General features: G+C 34.7%; 3 protein-coding genes across 4 annotated transcripts; all 3 read left to right on the plus strand.

Annotated features, from left to right (window-relative positions):
* The first annotated feature begins 229 nt into the window (after positions 1-229).
* On the plus strand, positions 230-7,232 carry LOC103485263 (uncharacterized). 2 transcript variants are annotated; one of them, XM_008442804.3, is made up of 9 exons: positions 230-361; positions 3,131-3,540; positions 3,895-4,899; positions 4,977-5,067; positions 5,162-5,319; positions 5,433-5,484; positions 5,587-5,666; positions 5,749-5,842; positions 6,360-7,232. In XM_008442804.3, exons 3-9 carry the CDS (start codon positions 3,946-3,948, stop codon positions 6,929-6,931), a joined length of 2,001 nt encoding a protein of 666 aa, XP_008441026.2. In that variant the 5' UTR covers positions 230-361; positions 3,131-3,540; positions 3,895-3,945; the 3' UTR covers positions 6,932-7,232. The 2 variants fall into 2 exon arrangements, with proteins under 2 accessions (XP_008441026.2, XP_008441025.2); XM_008442803.3 differs by lacking the exon at positions 230-361 and adding an exon at positions 1,440-1,887.
* A 2,037-nt stretch (positions 7,233-9,269) lies between these two features.
* On the plus strand, positions 9,270-12,853 carry LOC103485265 (uridylate kinase PUMPKIN, chloroplastic). The gene is made up of 7 exons (XM_008442806.3): positions 9,270-9,748; positions 10,721-10,871; positions 10,970-11,023; positions 11,352-11,443; positions 11,795-12,021; positions 12,231-12,407; positions 12,534-12,853. Exons 1-7 carry the CDS (start codon positions 9,534-9,536, stop codon positions 12,641-12,643), a joined length of 1,026 nt encoding a protein of 341 aa, XP_008441028.2. The 5' UTR covers positions 9,270-9,533; the 3' UTR covers positions 12,644-12,853.
* Positions 12,854-13,741: 888 nt separating this feature from the next.
* Positions 13,742-17,384, plus strand: LOC103485266 (uncharacterized). Its single transcript, XM_008442807.3, has 6 exons — positions 13,742-13,909; positions 13,992-14,046; positions 14,638-14,688; positions 16,508-16,599; positions 16,679-16,756; positions 17,018-17,384. Exons 1-6 carry the CDS (start codon positions 13,854-13,856, stop codon positions 17,163-17,165), a joined length of 480 nt encoding a protein of 159 aa, XP_008441029.1. The 5' UTR covers positions 13,742-13,853; the 3' UTR covers positions 17,166-17,384.
* Positions 17,385-17,553: the final 169 nt, after the last annotated feature.

A 17,553-nucleotide genomic window follows, 5' to 3' on the forward strand; every position in this document is an offset into this window, starting at 1 on the left:
ATAAAAAAACAAAAAAAAAACAAGAACAATAATAGGGAAGATTGAGAGAAGATATGCAACCAAAGAAAAGGTCCCATCCATTCCATTTCTCTATTACTCACTTTCTCTCTCCTCTTTTTTATTTTCTCTCCTTTTTCTTCTTTCCATAAATCATTCAACATATAAATATTCCACCTTCCTCACTAAACTCATCCCCAAATTAAATTTCCACCTCTCTCTCTCTTCTTCTCTCTCTTTCTTCTTCTCTCTCTCTCTCTCTCTAAAACCCTTCACAAAAAGTACTCTTTTTGGGAATTTTTAGTTTAATTTTCCTCTTTGAGAACCCAAATTCTGCCATTGCTATATATATCTTCACAACCAAGTTAGTCTCTCTCTCTCTCTCTTTCTATCCCATGTAATATTTTTATTCTCTCTCCCTCTAAAATCTCGTATGGGTTCTTTCAGTTATGAGCTTAATTCTCATTTCATCTCATAAAGTTTCAATCTTTATCCATATTTATATGTTACATTTATGTTTTTTTTTTTTTGTTTAATTACTCTGTTTTATGTTTTTTATTGTTTATCTCATGAGAAAATGAAAGGAACATAGCACACTTCTATTTCTCCCACTAAATTTACAAACTTTTTTTCTTTTTGGGTCAGAAAGAAAATACATTATTGAGATGAACAGTGAAATGAAAATGAGAGGGGGGGGGGGGGAATAAAAAAAAGGTAAATAATAAACAAATAAAAGTGGGGAGAAATAAGAAGTTGTGATTGGGGATGCTGTTGCTAAACATATGATTCTAATAATTGAGACAGAATGATGCTGCATAATTTTAAAGCAACATTTTTCCATAAACTTTGTCCTTCAAAAATTTCATTAAATAATCTTTAACCAACCAATCAAAGTGCACAATTATGGGATCCTCTTTGGGATAAGAACCAAATAACAACAATAATAATAATAATAAATAACATTTGAGAAGAAAAAATAACACCTTTTTTTTATCCTCCTAAAAAAAAAGTATTATTAAAAAATGGGGTTTTGTGTTTTGCTAACTTTCTATGGGGAATAAAACTTTTAGCCCTTTTTCCCTTGTCTTTATCTCTATATCGACCATTCACTTATTAAATTATTAGGATCTTGAAAATTCTAATTTGACACCTACAAAATTTTCACTCTCTTTCATAATAGCCACCACAAATATTTATTTAATTATGCTAAGTTTAATTTAATTAAATATGTTTAGTATTAGTTCAATTATTAGACCCTATTGGGAATTGTGTCATTGTCTTACAAAGTTACACAAGGGCTAGAAATAGAATAATGGGTTGAATGAAATGTTGTCATAAAGTTATTACATTTACATAAAAATCGATTCTTTATCTTTGTTAATTATTCGTGTTTTGGAGGATTACTTCTAACATTTTTATAGTTGTCTTGTCTGTGTTCTTTGAGGCAAATTTTTGCTTGTTATCGATATTGGGGGTTGATTATTATGGGATTATGATAAAGGTTAATCCGCAAATGATAATGGGGAAATCGAGGATTTAGGGATTTGGGGATTTTCTGTTTTGTGTTTTGTGAGGACAATATGAGCGGTGGGTACGGATCATCGTGAATTTGGAAGCTTCGGAAAAAAGGGTTTAGTGTCAAAAACAGAGAGGAGATAGAAAAAGAAAAGAACCCTTCAAAATTTTCAATCTTATCTCACTGCTCCATAGTGAATAATATTTTAATCCCTGCCTCTTTTTCTTTTTCGGTTGTTCGTTCCCTATTTCTGGTGCTGTTTCTTTAAAGAAATGGACGCGGTTCACTCAACTTGGATTCTTCCATATCTTGTCTATATGAATCCAGAACCGTGTGAAGTTCATAAACGGAGATGAGAGAGGACTGAAGATATGGTGATTCTTTTGTTTTCTTGTTTTCTGTTCTTGTTTACTGTCTTCATTGATCTGTTTTGGTTTGGATCTGTTGCCCCGTGAGTTTCTTCTTATGAATCTCATTCGTATTTCCAACCAACCCTTTTGAACTTGCGACATTTTTAGAAAGGAATAGCTAGTTTTCATCATTGTCTGTGAGATTTCTCTGTTTGGTAGAAGAAGGAAGGAAATATGGATCGATTTTGAGAGAATCTGGGGCTACTTCAAGCTCTATATCATGGAAAAGGGAAAAGGGAGAGACCCTTTTTCGATTAAGGTTTATATACTAAAAGGATGCAAGTAAATATATGAACCAATTAGAGAAAACCCAGAAACCAATGTTCCTATTACCTCCAAAAACATACCCAGAAACCAGAAAGAAGAGTCTATAGCTTGCCTAGACCTTTGCATCTTAAATTTATGAACAAAAACATTTTTTCTGTTACACGAACCCCAATGAATTTATATCAGAGATGATAAAAGAATGGCAGCTGAGAGAGACATATAGAAAGGTGAATTGATTGAGGGGCAGTTGTGGAGTTAAAAGGGAAAGGCCAAGTCCCAAGTGTTTGGTTTTAGGTAAATTAGGTTTGGGAATCTTGTTGATTAGGAAGATGATTAGTTATAAACGTGTGTGTTTTGTGTTTGTTTTCTTGCTATGGCTAAAATGGTTTTAGAGCATTACTAGATATGGTTTGTGGCTGTAGCAGAAGGAGCTTTCTCAGGCCTTCTGTGTTTGCTTCTCTTTTCACCATCTCTTATTTATATTGCTGTAATTTGTCTCCATTAAATGCTTCTTTTCGAAGCACTCAAAAAGGCTATTATATTTATAATGATGCTGAGCTGAACCCAACTGTTTTTTTCTCTTTTCTTTTCAACTTTTGATGATTTAATTGCTTAAATCTCTCTTTATTCTCAACTGGGTCTTTGGAATTTGGCTTTATTTGAATGTTTCTTGTAATTTTCCCATCTGGATTTGGCTTGAATTGTTCATTAGTTAGGTTTTTCCATTGAATTATCTCCATTAAATCGGCATCATTTCTGAGAAACCTTACGATCTAATTATATTTTCAAATTTCAACCCTTCATTTGAGCTGTCATGTACTTTCTGTACTCAAAACTTCAATTCTCTAACTTGATGTAATTTAACTTTCCTTCATATATGTGTGTGTGTATTTGAATACCCATTTTATTGGTTGCTTACATAGATTAGTGTGCTTTGCAGATAAGTAGGCAAGCAGAGAGTGGCTGCAGAAGCAAAACAACAGCCACAGGCTTCTGTTTATCGGACCGCGCCGCTCTTGTTTGTCGCTCGTGCGCTTACAATTTCAAACACAGATCTCGAGGCTCTTTTCCTCTTCGCTACAACAACTGACATCTGTTTTGCTTTTACCCCAATTCTTCTTTTTTTTTCCCTTCCCCCGCCATTTTCTCTTATTTATGTAGAGACTGATCTTTCCTCCCTCCATTCGACTTGAGCTCGATACAAAGAACTTGGGTTAGTTTTTTGGGTTTGTTTATACTTTTCTAAAAGACGTGGCGATTGACTCTTGAGAAGTTTCATTTCATTAGCCATAATCTTAGCCGGGTCGGTGACACTGTTGAATTTTGCTGTTGCTTTGCGGTGATCTCGAGGTATAGCCTTCGAACCTTGCTTCCTTGGGTTGTGATTCCTGTATTTGATTATTCCCATCACTTCCTTTTATTTTGGCTCCATTTTTCTTTCTTTAATCCAAAGTCGTGTGAACTAATTGGATATAAAAATTTTAGAACATGCAAAAACCAGTGTCTTTGGTACATTCCTGAGGTTGGTAGTTGAGTTGGTCTTTTGCACATAAAATTATTTGTATATTATATTTCTGCCGACTCATTTGTTGTAGACCACGTTCAGTGTTTAGTATATTATTACTGAGTAAAACTCGGGCCGTGATAATTGGATTACGTGCATATTAAAGTAGTTGCTGAGTTTTTTCCTTTGCTCTCTTGTAGAATTGTTAAGTGTTTGGCCTTTGATGTGGAATACTGCTCCTCGAACAAGACATGCTGAGCTCTGATGGAGATGCAGATGTTTTCTTTGACTCAGAAGATTACTTGCCATTAGAGGAGGCTTTGGTAGCTGAAGAAGCGGATTTCAGCAAGTTGGGATATGAAATATGGATGAGTGAACCTCAGAGCATTAAGAAGAGAAGGGAACGGTTTCTTCAAGAAGTTGGTTTTGTTGAATTTGCATCTTCTAGTACTTGTGCACAGGATTCAGAGATTGAATCTAGTTGTTCATCAGAGAGGATGGAATTGGAGAGACTTACAGAGTGTAGTGGAGCTGTCTCTAGCTCTGACTATACACCTAGCTGTAATGTGGAAGGAAATGATTTAGTAGTATGCCACAATGAGATGCAAAGTGCTGAATTTGACAACGAGGCAACCAATCGACTGTCTCCTGCTTCCGACTCCAGCTTCCAACGGCCCCAAGGTGAAGCTAATGTTGAAGCTTGCCAGGATGTTGATGTGGGTAAAAAGAAAATATTGGCATGGTGGAAATCATTTAAGAACAAAGCAGCAAGACGAAGGAGTATAGATTTTTCTGGGGAATCGGAATTGAATTCACCAAAATTCCAAAGTTGCAGAATGAAGGTGTACCAACACAAAAAGAGGTGTTCAGAATTTAGTGCATTGTATATGAGACAGCAGATTGGTGCACACAAGGGCTTGATTTGGACAATGAAGTTTAGTCCAGATGGTAAGTATTTAGCAAGCGGAGGAGAAGATGGAGTTGTACGCATTTGGCATGTTAGGTATGCAAATGCTTCTAGTGAGTTTTTAGCAGATGACGGAAATCATAACACCAAATCAAAAGAAGGGAAGTCTAGCAGCAAACGGTTGAGATTTGCCACTGTTGTCATTCCTGAAAAGCTTTTTCAGATCGATGAGTTGCCAATACAAGAATTCCGTGGACATTCAAGTGATGTCTTGGACATAGCTTGGTCTACTTCAAACGTAAGTTATTTATGACAACTGTCTAGTTTTTCTCAACTGTCAAAAGATACAAATCTAACTAGAATCTCTTGCTGCAGTTTCTTTTGTCATCCTCAAAGGATAAAACCGTACGCTTATGGCAAGTCGGTTCTGACGAATGTCTCGGTGTTTTCCACCACAAAAATTATGGTTAGTTGTTAATTTCTGCATCCGTTCAATCTTTTACTGTCTCTATTGTCTATTCTCTTTTCTAAATTGTTGTTACTTTCTCTATTGGGAGCAGTGACTTGTATCCAATTCAATCCAATGGATGAAAACTTCTTTGTCAGCGGGTCAATTGATGGCAAAATCCGGATATGGGGTGTCAAGAAGCAGCGTGTAGTTGATTGGGCCGATATCCGAGATGTAATTACTGCCATATCTTATCGACCAGATGGGAAGGTGCGAATCATGAGCTCTCAAAAAATGAATGTATATGTCTTGACTGTTAGTATGAGCTCTCACATATGCCATATGCTGTGCTCTGATCATGCTTTCTTCTTCTATTTGAGCAGGGATTTGCTGTTGGTTCTATTACTGGCACTTGTCGCTTCTATGAAGCATCAGGTACAAACCGTGGTGCATCCCTCATGAATCATGATATCTTACTGTTTGCAGATGTTGCCCTTCAACTCCTTTACTGATTTAGATTTTTATGGCCTTTTGTAGGTGATTATCTTCATCTGGATGCACAGATCAACGTTCAAGGTAGAAAAAAAGCCTCGGGCAAAAGGATCACTGGCATTCAGGTTTTACTCAGAACTTTGTAGTTCCACCAAGAAAGTACTATCTTAAATGCCATTGCCTCAACTTGAATGCCATTCTTTACAGTTTTTCCGGGAAAATTCTCAAAGAGTGATGATAACTTCAGAAGACTCTAAAGTACGGATATTTGAAGGAACGGAGATCGTCCGCAAATACCAAGGTATGGCCCATCAAAATTCATTCATTTTACTGGATAATTTGCCACAACAATCTCTGGCCTTCATCTAAAAGGAGTAAAATTTTCTGATCGGAAGCATTTTTATGCTCCAAAAATCCATTTTAAAAAAACGATCAAATGATGTTTAACATTTAAACTATTAAATGGATGTTTAATTACTCAAATATCTCTTCAATTACCAAATGTGAGTATTCAAATCTGCAAGCTGTCCTAGTGGGAGGGGGACTGCCTTTTGTTTATTCATTTGAATTATTCATAAATAGTGATTGATGGCCTTGAAACCCATATTTAAATATAAGTTTAAAAAGTCCATTGCACCTGCACTTGACTTATAAAAGATCTGTTGATGGGAAGTTGTGTTTCTCTCTCTTTATAGCTGTACATTGAGCTAGCTTTCACATTGCTAGCACTGAATGAAGGCTAGAGATTTTAGGTGACTTGTAGTTCATTGAATCTTCAAGGTCTAGATGCTTACCTGCTGGTTTTTCGAAATATGTAGGTCTGCCAAAGTCGGGGAGTCAGATGTCTGCTTCCTTTACGAAAAGTGGAAAACATATAGTATCGGTCGGAGAGGACTCTCGTGTATATATGTGGAGCTACGATAGCCTTTGCCTTCCGTCGACAAAAGAAACAAAATCTCAGCAGTCTTGTGAGCATTTCTTTTCTGATGGTGTGTCTGTTGCTATACCATGGCCTGGCATTGGAACTGAACCAAAGTGCTTCAGTAACAACCAACCACAGTTTTCATATAGAAAGAATTACCAAAGGGCTGCTTCTTGGACAAGAGATACGGACCGGTTTTCACTCAGTAATTGGTTCTCTGCCGATGGTCTATTCCGAGGATCTGCAACATGGCCAGAAGAGAGACTACCTCTCTGGGATTTACCAATTGCAGATGATGAAGATGGAAACCTACAACACCATGATTGTCATCAAAAGAAACTAAATAGTCATTGTGATGCCCACAACGACGGATCTCAACTCGAAACATGGGGCCTTGTGATCGTCGTGGCTGGATTAGATGGAACTATAAAGACATTCCACAACTATGGATTGCCTATCAAGCTTTAGGAATTCAATCGAAGCTGTGCTTGAAATAGCTCACTTTCCATGAGCTTCCAAAAGCAGAAGAAGGCTTCAGAGAAGGAGAAAACATGAAATTTCATGTGGTTGATTCTTTATCCTGTTTCCAAACAGAGCTATAGAGGAAAAGCCTTTCGATTTGTTTATTTGTTTTTTTTTTTAAATTGTATGTTTTAGAGGTCTGGAAGCTTGTAAATCTAAAGAGGCAGGCCAACATTTTTGATTGTTTAGTTTTTTGTGAATATTACCTGCCAATGTAAATGAATTACACTTAGCAGAGTTTTGGTCATTTGGGAGTTTTTCTTACACTTGATAGCCAAAGTGTTTAAATTTTCATTTACCTTTGAAACTCTAACGTGCATATGCTGCAGTTGGAAGAAAATTTGTATATCGTTTCGTAATAAGTAGCCTTAGCCTAGGTAACATAGGTAAAGATTATGTATTGAGAAGTATCTTTCTTTAATTCAAAAATATTTTATAACGTTGATAATAAAATCCTACAAAAATATTGTGTGCATGAGAAAAACATAAATACTGGTAAATCATGAATCAAATTATCTGTTTTCTTTTAAGAGGACACTTTGAGCTTTAAACTAATAATCTACTTAATGTGATATCTTATCTTAATGTGATACAAGTGTTTAAATCTACAAAATGTTTTCTGTTTCTGAGGAGGGAATATATCTTATCTTAATGTGATACAATTGTTTGGATATTTTTCAAGGTAATAAAGGTTGAAATCATAGTCAAATACTAGAAAGCAAACAAGTTATTAATGTTTTTTTTCCTAGACCAATATATTAAGTACTAGAACGAGTTCATATACCATTTTAGTTTTTCTTTTAAATAAAAGAAAAATCAAATGATTACTAAATGAGTACGTTTTATGTGATCAATTCAAATGCTCGAAAAAATTATTTCTATTTGTAACGAAAATAATGTGGTTTTCACTAGTGGTGGATCTAGGACTTTTATAGAGAGTCACTATATATACTCATGTAAAACAATATTCATTGCTCTATACGTTAATCTATTTTAGCTAATTTAGTATATTACAATAGTCATCTAAAAGTTTTCATATTTTGAAATTGATTCATGACAACTTTACTGTCTAATTTATGTAATATTTTTTTAAATATATGTTATAAGAAAATATTCTTTAATTGACTCCCATTTGAGTAATATTCATAACAAAAAAGAAAAAAAAGGTAAGAATTTAAAACCTACCTGTCTATGACAGGATGACGTGATATTTATATCTTGACGAATGAAAAGAAATTATTTGGTAAGTTTAACTCGAAGAGTTGCTTGCTTAATACAATCCATTTTCGTGACATGAGAGAAAGAAGGGAAATTGACAAAACTAGCAAATTTTTTGTTTTATATTTCAAAGGTTGCACAGTTTTAGAAAATTGTTAATTTTATTTTTTTTCGAGGTCAATCTCAATTGAGACCACCAAAATTCTTAATAAAACTTTTAATAAAAAACATATTATCTCGATGATGCACTTGGCCCGAAAAAGACCAAAATTTTTCTTCAAAGAGTTCATGAAAATTTGGGAAGAATCTCGGAGTCGATTTCGATTGAAATTGACTAGAGAAAAACAAATTTAAGAGTTTACTGAAACTATGTTATTTTTAAAATATGAAACAAAAAAGGTATTATTTTTCAAAATTTTCCAAAAAAGAAGATGAAGAAAGCACAAATATCTACTAATAAAAATATTTTAATAAAAGGGACTATTAAGAAACTATAAGGGAATAGTTGATTTAATTGAAAGTTTATTATTATAACTAACTTACATGTAGTTTTTGCAATTTTTATAAAATAAACAACATGATTGGTCTGGTAGATTTTAGACGTTGATTGAAAAGAGAAAACTAAAAAATAATTATATTATAACTTCATATAACGTGTCGATACATCTTTAAAACATGGTTAAATTATAGTTGAGTGAGTACTCTTAATTAGAAATTCAATCCATCATTCCATTGTTAAGTGAAACAAACAAATCATGTCAGTTAAAAGTATATTTAAGATTTAAACTCATGATTTTGAAGTCGAAAGCACATCTAAAATGATCGATACTATATTCGAATGTGATATAAAATTTTTAGTAATACGAGAGTTTCGTTGAGAGTAGAATTCACTAATGTTAACATAAGATCAAAATATTTATAAAGAGAATTTTATAAGGTGAGTGTTAGTAGACAAAAAAGGAGTAATTATTAACATCCACTAATACTCCAACAAGAAGACGTTCAAAAGTAATAATATAACGGTGAAACGTGGACACATAGCGATCCGGGACTATATCTTCAACCTTTGTGTGCGTATATATATACACACACACACAAAAGCGGGAGATATTTCCTTTAAGAAAATGATGTTATCCGTTTCCCGGTGACAATCACTTCAAACAAGAACACACAAGCTTAAATTCCTTGTTTTGATTCGAACAACAAGGAGCTGAGTGTGAGACAGAACCCTAAACCCACTTTCACTTTGGCATTTGGTAGCCGATAGAGACGAGAAAGGCGGCGTTTTTGGGTGGTGGAGATAATCGTCCTTCGTTCTTCGTCTCTTTTAATGGCAATTCCCACTTCCCTCATTCCCACTTTGTCTTTCGATACTATCTCTAGCTCTGCTTCTTATTCTTCTTCCTCCTTTTCATCGCAATTTCTTATTCCCTTCAAGCCCCATTGCCTTGGTTTAAAGACGGATAACCCCACCTCAAATGGGTCGTTCATTGTTCACTCCTTCGCTCGGGGATTGGGTTCCAACTCTGCCCCTTTGAAACGGAGGTATCCATAATCCCGCCCCTGTTTTTTTTTCTTTTCTAAATTATTTATTAACAATGAATTTGTGGTTGATAATTGCTCCGAACTTACGTATCTTGAGATATGGAATGAGATATTGAACTAGTGATAATAATTTGTATATGGGAAAATTTTCGATCTCTAATGTTGGTTTGTTTCGGTGTACTTGCATTGATATTTTTGTTATTGTGAAGCAGAATGATTACAGAAGTTCTTTTTCCTCTTGTATTAGTTTGAATGAGTGAAGGATTAGATGCTTCCCATTGTTTTGGAGATTGGTTTCTGCTTTTGCTGTTATTTTCTGTGAGTGTTGTAGTTTCCTAGGATGCTAGGGAAATGATAATTTCAAGGAAGGAATGATATTGTCTTTGTTCTTCTCAACCGAATAAACTACTTTGGGTTCAATTGGATATTCGTATAATTTCGTCTTCTTTTTTTAGAAACATTAACATAATACTTTGTTGGTTGAGGTTTCCTGTCACAAGGATTGCTATGTATCCGTACAAGAATCGTATTTTTCAAGTTCTGGACTTCAGATTGTAAACAACACTTTTAAAACTGACAAAATGCTGTTTTGTTTCAAGAAGTCGATGATTGCACAAGCTTCAATTTTTCTCCCTTACCATACTGGTTATACCCTGTCATTTAGTTGGTTTTGTCAGTTAGCATTGAAAGTTGACTTGTTGTTTTTAAGCTTTGGATTGCCCTCCTAATTGATTATGAAAAAGGTCATTTGCTCTTCTCGGGAACAAGGATGCTTTTTTAGATTCTAAAGCTATCCGTACTTAATGGATGACCCTGAGCTTCAAGTTCTTGTGTTTTTTTGGTATTGCCTTCCCTAAATGGATTCACTGTTTTCACTAACCTTTGCTTCTCATGCTCTTGTGTAAAGATATCTGGGCCTCTGGCGTTTCTCGTAGTTTTTTCATTTATTCTATTATATTCTTTTTTCTCTAGCATGAAGCATCAGATATCATGTATCTCTCCTGGTGGAATGACACTAAGTGAAGCTTCCATGTCCATGCCATCGTATAAATGGCAAAGAGTATTGCTTAAAGTAAGCGGTGAAGCACTTGCTGGTGATCGGTTGCAGAATATTGATCCAAAGGTTGGTGTTTGAAGGATGGCTATGTGTTGCATGTATACTATGCCCTTTTCATGATGTTTGACTTCTTGCATTTCTTTTGTGCTACTTCTTGGCTGCAGGTTACTATGGCTATTGCAAGGGAGGTTGCAGCTGTAACCCGTCTGGGCATTGAGGTAGCTCAACCCTTATATGCATACAAAATCCTTTTCTATATGATTCCTTGCCTAATTTTAATTGAATTTCGATGCTGTAACAGTAATTATTTGTTTATTGTTTGGAGAGATACAAATCCATTGATGGACCATGACCAACTTTCTTTCTTAACTCTCAAAAGAACCGAGTAAACAAAATTTCTGATTACTAGCGCACAACTTATGCTTGTGGAGAAGGACAATGAATATTGATGAACCTATTATCTTATTTTAGAGTAATGGAATTCTGAAGCCAATTCTTTTTTCTCGTTTGGTATGTGCAATCATTATGGATGATGTTTTGTTTCAGGTTGCTATAGTAGTTGGTGGGGGTAACATTTTCCGTGGATCCTCGTGGGCCGGAAGTAGTGGTTTGGACCGTTCATCTGCTGATTACATTGGGTAATTTCCTTTGTACTATATATTTCTGGAGTCTTTTGGTACCACATTTTGCTATTGCACATACCTGTATGCAAGTAACGTGAAAATTCACATTAAATAAAGATGGAATATAAATATATCTCTATTATGTTGAGTTCATGAAAGGATATCATACTTGTTAATCATATGAAAACAAGAACATACTCCACTCATGTTTTCCTTCCCACGAAATCCTGATATTTTCTATGGTACTGGACTTGGAAACAACCACCATTAGATATTTGACCAGAAATCTCTTGTATTAAGATTGTTTGGAGCATGTTGGTAGACATTGTGCATTACTGGTTTTGAAATTTTAGTTCTATATTTCAGGATGTTGGCAACAGTCATGAATGCTATATTTCTTCAAGCCACAATGGAGAGTATAGGCATTCCTACACGAGTGCAGACAGCATTTCGCATGTCCGAGGTTGCAGAGCCATATATTCGACGTAGGGCTGTGAGGCACTTGGAAAAAGGAAGAGTTGTGATCTTCGCAGCTGGTACAGGCAATCCGTTTTTCACTACAGATACTGCAGCAGCCCTCCGTTGCGCAGAAAGTGAGTCAAATCACTTTAAGAGTCGTGTTGAAATGACTTTCTAAGTACTTAGAAGAAAAGTATTTATAATTGATAAAAAAATATTTTTTAACATTTAAAAAGTTATTCCAGACAGACCTCAAGTTTCTTACTTTAACTAATTACTAAAATGTGTTTGGTATTTGGCAATAGATTATCCCTATAACTCTGGCTCCCAAATTTCTTATCAGTTAATGCTGAAGTTCTGCTGAAAGCGACAAATGTTGATGGGGTTTATGACGATGATCCGAGGCAAAACCCAAACGCACGTCTACTCGAGACTCTTACGTACCAGGAGGTGACTTCTAAGGACCTTTCAGTGATGGACATGACAGCCATCACTCTATGCCAGGAAAACAACATTCCTGGTACGTATTGTTGTTTAATATTATGTCGATGTTCTTCAAAATAATTGAAAAAACGTTAGACAATATGAGCAGCTGACATTGGCTTACAGTAAACTGAAGTTACTATAATTTCACTTCCGCTTACAGTTGTTGTCTTCAATCTAACAAAACCTGACAACATCTCAAAAGCCATAAAGGGTGAGAGAGTTGGAACGTTGATCGGCGGAACATGGAACTCAATGATAGCAAGTACATGAAGGTGATTATTGTATGGGAAATCCATTATGTAAGAGCTCGTTAGTAGGGATTTGACAGGAGATTTAGGGCTATCTCTATATCTTTTCAAATTGATAGCTGTCTTGAATTTATAAGATGATTTATTTTGTAAATAACCTAGTGAAACTGAGGCTGAAAGTTCAACTCTTCATCTATTGTTGAATGGACGTCAGATTTTGTTTTTGGAACAATTTCATATTCACTGTCTAAGGTTCATTTTGCCTGCAGTTTGAGTTTTATATCTCCATTTGTTTGTGGTAGGTATTAAAATCTTTCTACTTTTCTTTTCCTTTTTCCCCCTCCCTTTTGGTAAGAATATCTATTAACTTTTAATGGCCGTAGAATTGTGTTGTTACTTGATGATCAATTAGAGACCTTAATGTTTTAGAAACTTCGCTATAATGGTACGTGTATAAATTTATTGATTATGGCCATTTCCAAAAAATTTCAAACATTTTCATGATTCTAGAAACAATAAATAAAAATGTTTAAAATTCCAAGCATGGTTTTTATTTTTATTTTATTGTTATTTTAAAATTTATGTTAGTTTTCAAAAAAAAATTTAAAAAATCAAGTCTTTGGTAATTATTTTAAGTTTTTGTTTTTGTTTTTGTTTTTAATTCTTTTTTACTAAAATGAAAGCCATATAGTTTTTTTATTTCTAATTCTTCTTTATAATTTTGAAAACAAGTTTCTTGTTTAAGAAAAAAAGTGAATTAGTTTTCAGTTGTTTTTTAAAAGTTTATTAAAAAAAAAAAAACAGAAAATAAATGTATTATCAAATACGTTGTAAAATTTTAGATTTTTTTAAAAATTTTCATATAACTTATGATATCACTAAAGTTTTAATATTATATATCTAATAGATGACTGATCAAACATGTAATTTTGTACATTGTTTTAAGGATAAACTATAAATTTAGACATTAAAGTCAGTTTTTCACAATAGTTCTATACATTGTAATTAAAATAAAATTTAAAATATATATATATATATAAAAATATTAAAAAAAAAAAAAAAAAAAACCCTACAATTAGGTTGAACACGTGGGTATTTCTGGTTGGACCAAGTTTTGGCCAGACGCCGAATTTTGGAGTTGGTCTACTTCGTTACATCAAAAACCCCGAAACGAAACCTAAAGGGTTTTTCCCTCTTCGAGCTCAGTCTTTGCTCTCTATTCGCCATTAACGATGACGAAGTTTAGAAAGCTTGGTCGACCTGCAGCACACCGGATGTCCATGCTCAGGTTCCTCATTTCTTACACCTACAATCAATGACGTTTTATATCCCAATTTCTGAACGTCTTTTACTTTCTCTTCTTTTGGCAGAACAATGGTTTCTCAGTTGGTGAAGCACGAACGCATTGAGACTACTGTTGCTAAGGTATTCCTATCCTTCATTTCAACCCCCCAATAACTTTCTCCTTATCATTCTGAGATCCCCATCTTCAACCTAACTGAATATTCCTTTTCCAAGTGATGAAATTTACCTGTATCCGAAATTTCCACTTTCAACTTTCCCTGTTTGGTTCATATGGTATCTTGGTTTGTTCTGTGATCTTTGGATATTTCATTTATCAATGTAATGGTTTCTTATCCTAAAAAAGAAAAAGAAAAAAAAAAAGAAATTTCCCTGTATCACAATTCGTAGGTTCGTTGCATTGTAAATGCGATATGTCTGGAGGCTTGATGTTTTGTATTGTCTAAATTGAGCTTACATTTTGATATTTTTCCCCCTGTAATCCGAATTTAGAGTTTTGGTTAGTTAGATATATGTATGTTATCTCTTTGACCTTGGTTTGCATCTCTTTTGTTCTTTAAAAATTTAACACCTTGCTTATTGTTGAAGGATATGTATCATTCGTCAAGATCAAATAGATATTTTGGATTTCTAACATCAAAACTATTATGAATTTATGAGTTATGACCATATTTTGGAGCTTATTAATGCCTTTTTCTTCCAACCTGTTTGAAGGCTAAAGAAGTTCGGCGGCTTGCTGATAACATGGTTCAACTGGGAAAAGAGGTCCGTAGTAGTGTAACCAATTTGTTTTCTCTCTCAGCTTGTTACTCTTGATTCTTTTTCTTCTTTTGGGGAGGGTGGGTTCTGCCTTCAAATTTTTATATTAGTTGGATACTAAGAAGCAGAGAAAATTCAGTTTGGTTAACGTGCATGACTGATACATATTAGACTCTCTAACACTTATTAGACATGTATTAGAGGCTTGGTAATGGTAGCACGATAGATATGTGTATGTTAGTTGTACAAAGTTGATATTAATTATAACATTTGTTAAATATGTATTGAACACTTGTTAATTAAGCATACTTAATAGACACACGATAAAATAGCACAGAAGTTAATCAATTTTAAGTGCGAAATATATCAAACTTATTTTTAAGCATGTAGGTCCATAAATTTATTGACTTTGAATTTTCATATGGTATAAAAGAGACGTACATTTTCAAAATGCACATTTTAATAAATGCGTACTTGTCGTGTTTGTGTCCTAGATCGTAAAAAATGGTGTTTTACTGTGTGAGTTGCATGATGTCATATACATTCTTATTTGCATATCCATGCTTCTTAGGTTGGATTCTTTGTCCATTATATAATATAACATTGCACTTAGTCGTGGGATATTAAATTTGTAGATAAAGGACTAATTTGTAAATGAAAAATGCATATGGTTCAAGATTTAGCTGATCTAAAATTAGGAACATGTAAAACTTTGCGGGAGAGAAAAAAGACGGGACGGAGATTAAGTTTTGCAATTAAATAATGCAGGAAGCAAATGATGGTATTGGGCACGGTCTTGATAAATATGCTTGCAGCTTGCGGGTAAAGAAGGGAAATAGGATTTGGCCTGCAACCAACATTGGAAGCTAAGCCAAATAAGAAATGAGGCGTGCCCAATTAATAGGTTAGACCACTGAAATTTTGGCCAGGATGACGCTTTATTTCAAATGTTTCTTAAGTCAGTATAAATAACTCTCAAAAGATGGAAACCAGAAATCAGCAATGGCACATCAATATGAGAAAGAAAGATCTTTAGAAGGAAGCTTAGTTGGAACCATTTGAAAGTGAAGGAACAGTGGTTTGAGGTTCGCTGGATGTTGGGATTAAAGTGGAGTTTCAATTTCAGTGACACCCAATAATGTTTGAATTAAAGTAATGGCTCTTCACCTGGCCCTACACGAAGGGGAATATAGTAGGTTTCGCTTCTGCTTACTCCTTTTTGCACCAAGGACACATTGTCATTTACTTCAAACTAAACATATTGGGATAGAAGGAAAACAATGAAATCAACCCACTAATAGAGTTGGTGTGATAGTTTAATAACTCTATTACACCATGGACCGCGTGCAAAGGCATTCTTACTATGTTTTGTTTCTGCAATGGTGCACTCTCAGAGGCATGAGAAGATCTGGTTCATCTGTTTTGGGAGTGCGAGTTTGCTCACCACCTTTAGAGTTGCTGTCTAAGAGCTTTTGGAGCTTGTTAGATTTGAAATAAAGATGGTGGGGACCGAAATTTAGAAGGTGAATGCTCATAGGAGTTTTAGAGAGGTGGAGAGATTGGGCGACAATGTTTGGGAAGTAGCTAGTTTTAACTCCTCTTTGTGGGCGTTCGGCACTAAGTCTTTTTTAATGGTCATGTTCTTTTGAACTGAAGTCCTTGTAGTTTTTTTTTTCTTTTTTGCCTTGTATATACTTTATATTTCTCCGTCAAAGCATGGTTTCTTATATAAGAAAAATAGGAATCTTCGTTTTGCTATTTGCTTTTTGATTCATAAAAGATAATAAGCTTGTTGTGACTTATTTATCTTTTGTTTTTAATCTAGGGTACCCTTTCTGCTGCAAGGCGTGCTGCTGCTTTTGTAAGAGGCGATGCTATCCTTCACAAACTATTCACAGAACTGGCTTATCGATACAAGTGAATCCCAAATCTACTAACCTCTATTTTATAATTTTATTTATTTATTATTAAATTGGATAGATATCATGTTTAACAGAGATAGAGCTGGTGGATATACAAGATTTCTGCGCACTCGGATACGTGTTGGTGATGCTGCACCAATGGCTTATATTGAGTAAGTGCTCATGATCGACAGCTGTGATAATTCTCCAGTGAACTGTAACACACGAGTAATAGTTGATGCTTTTCCTCTCATAATCGGTTGTAAACAAATCCTGCTGTTGCAATTTTTAATTGATTATTTATGCTGTGGATACAAATTTTTACTAGTAGGGAGGGAAATAAAGTCTAAAACACTAACCTATTTGATGGCCCGCTCTCCATGAAAGTTGAATCAATTGTATTAATTCGTAGTTTCTCTATACTATTGACACAGATTTGTTGATAGAGAAAATGAGCTCAGACAGTCAAAGCCTCCAAATCCTCCACCACCTCAGAGGCCTCCATTGGATCCATGGACTAGATCACGGCTTAGCAAGCAGTTGGCACCACCCAAAGAGATCAAATCCGACTCTGAGATCTAATACTTCATGTTTAACAAGAAGGCTCCCCCTCAAGAAGTTCATCTAGCCACCACCCCGTCCAATTTGTTTTGCAAACTTCAGATGTAAACCAAACAAGTATAGACAATGCTTAAAGCTTTCCCTCAAACAAGGAGTGTTTTTCAGCTCTCAAAGTTTCCCATTTCTTGTCCTTATACTGTTTCATCTATACAACATGACATCGGACCTTAAACTGATAAAGGCTGAGTCTCTCTCAAGTAGAATCTCAACTTATTCAAAAAAATATATTATGCTTTAGGTGACTTTGGTTGAATATAGGTGAGGAACAATGGTGATGGTGGATTGTGCATCTGTTGGAGTTGCAAATTTGGATCTTGCCGTCTTGTCGACAGCCAGCAATTGCTTTGCT

The sequence above is a fragment of the Cucumis melo genome, chromosome 8 (genome assembly GCF_025177605.1).
Source record: "Cucumis melo cultivar AY chromosome 8, USDA_Cmelo_AY_1.0, whole genome shotgun sequence".
Lineage (NCBI taxonomy): Eukaryota > Viridiplantae > Streptophyta > Magnoliopsida > Cucurbitales > Cucurbitaceae > Cucumis > Cucumis melo.

Bases quoted from the DNA above. Each gene is read 5' to 3' on its own strand.
- LOC103485263 (XM_008442804.3), top strand. From the start codon at position 3,946: ATGCTGAGCTCTGATGGAGATGCAGATGTTTTCTTTGACTCAGAAGAT. The intron at 5,068-5,161 runs GTTAGTTGTTAA...TATTGGGAGCAG, and splicing joins TTTCCACCACAAAAATTATG to TGACTTGTATCCAATTCAAT. The intron at 5,667-5,748 runs GTTTTACTCAGA...CATTCTTTACAG, and splicing joins AAAGGATCACTGGCATTCAG to TTTTTCCGGGAAAATTCTCA.
- LOC103485265 (XM_008442806.3), top strand. From the start codon at position 9,534: ATGGCAATTCCCACTTCCCTCATTCCCACTTTGTCTTTCGATACTATC. The intron at 9,749-10,720 runs GTATCCATAATC...TTTTTTCTCTAG, and splicing joins TCTGCCCCTTTGAAACGGAG to CATGAAGCATCAGATATCAT. The intron at 10,872-10,969 runs GTTGGTGTTTGA...TCTTGGCTGCAG, and splicing joins TGCAGAATATTGATCCAAAG to GTTACTATGGCTATTGCAAG.
- LOC103485266 (XM_008442807.3), top strand. From the start codon at position 13,854: ATGACGAAGTTTAGAAAGCTTGGTCGACCTGCAGCACACCGGATGTCC. The intron at 14,689-16,507 runs GTCCGTAGTAGT...TTTTTAATCTAG, and splicing joins TGGTTCAACTGGGAAAAGAG to GGTACCCTTTCTGCTGCAAG. The intron at 16,600-16,678 runs GTGAATCCCAAA...CATGTTTAACAG, and splicing joins GAACTGGCTTATCGATACAA to AGATAGAGCTGGTGGATATA.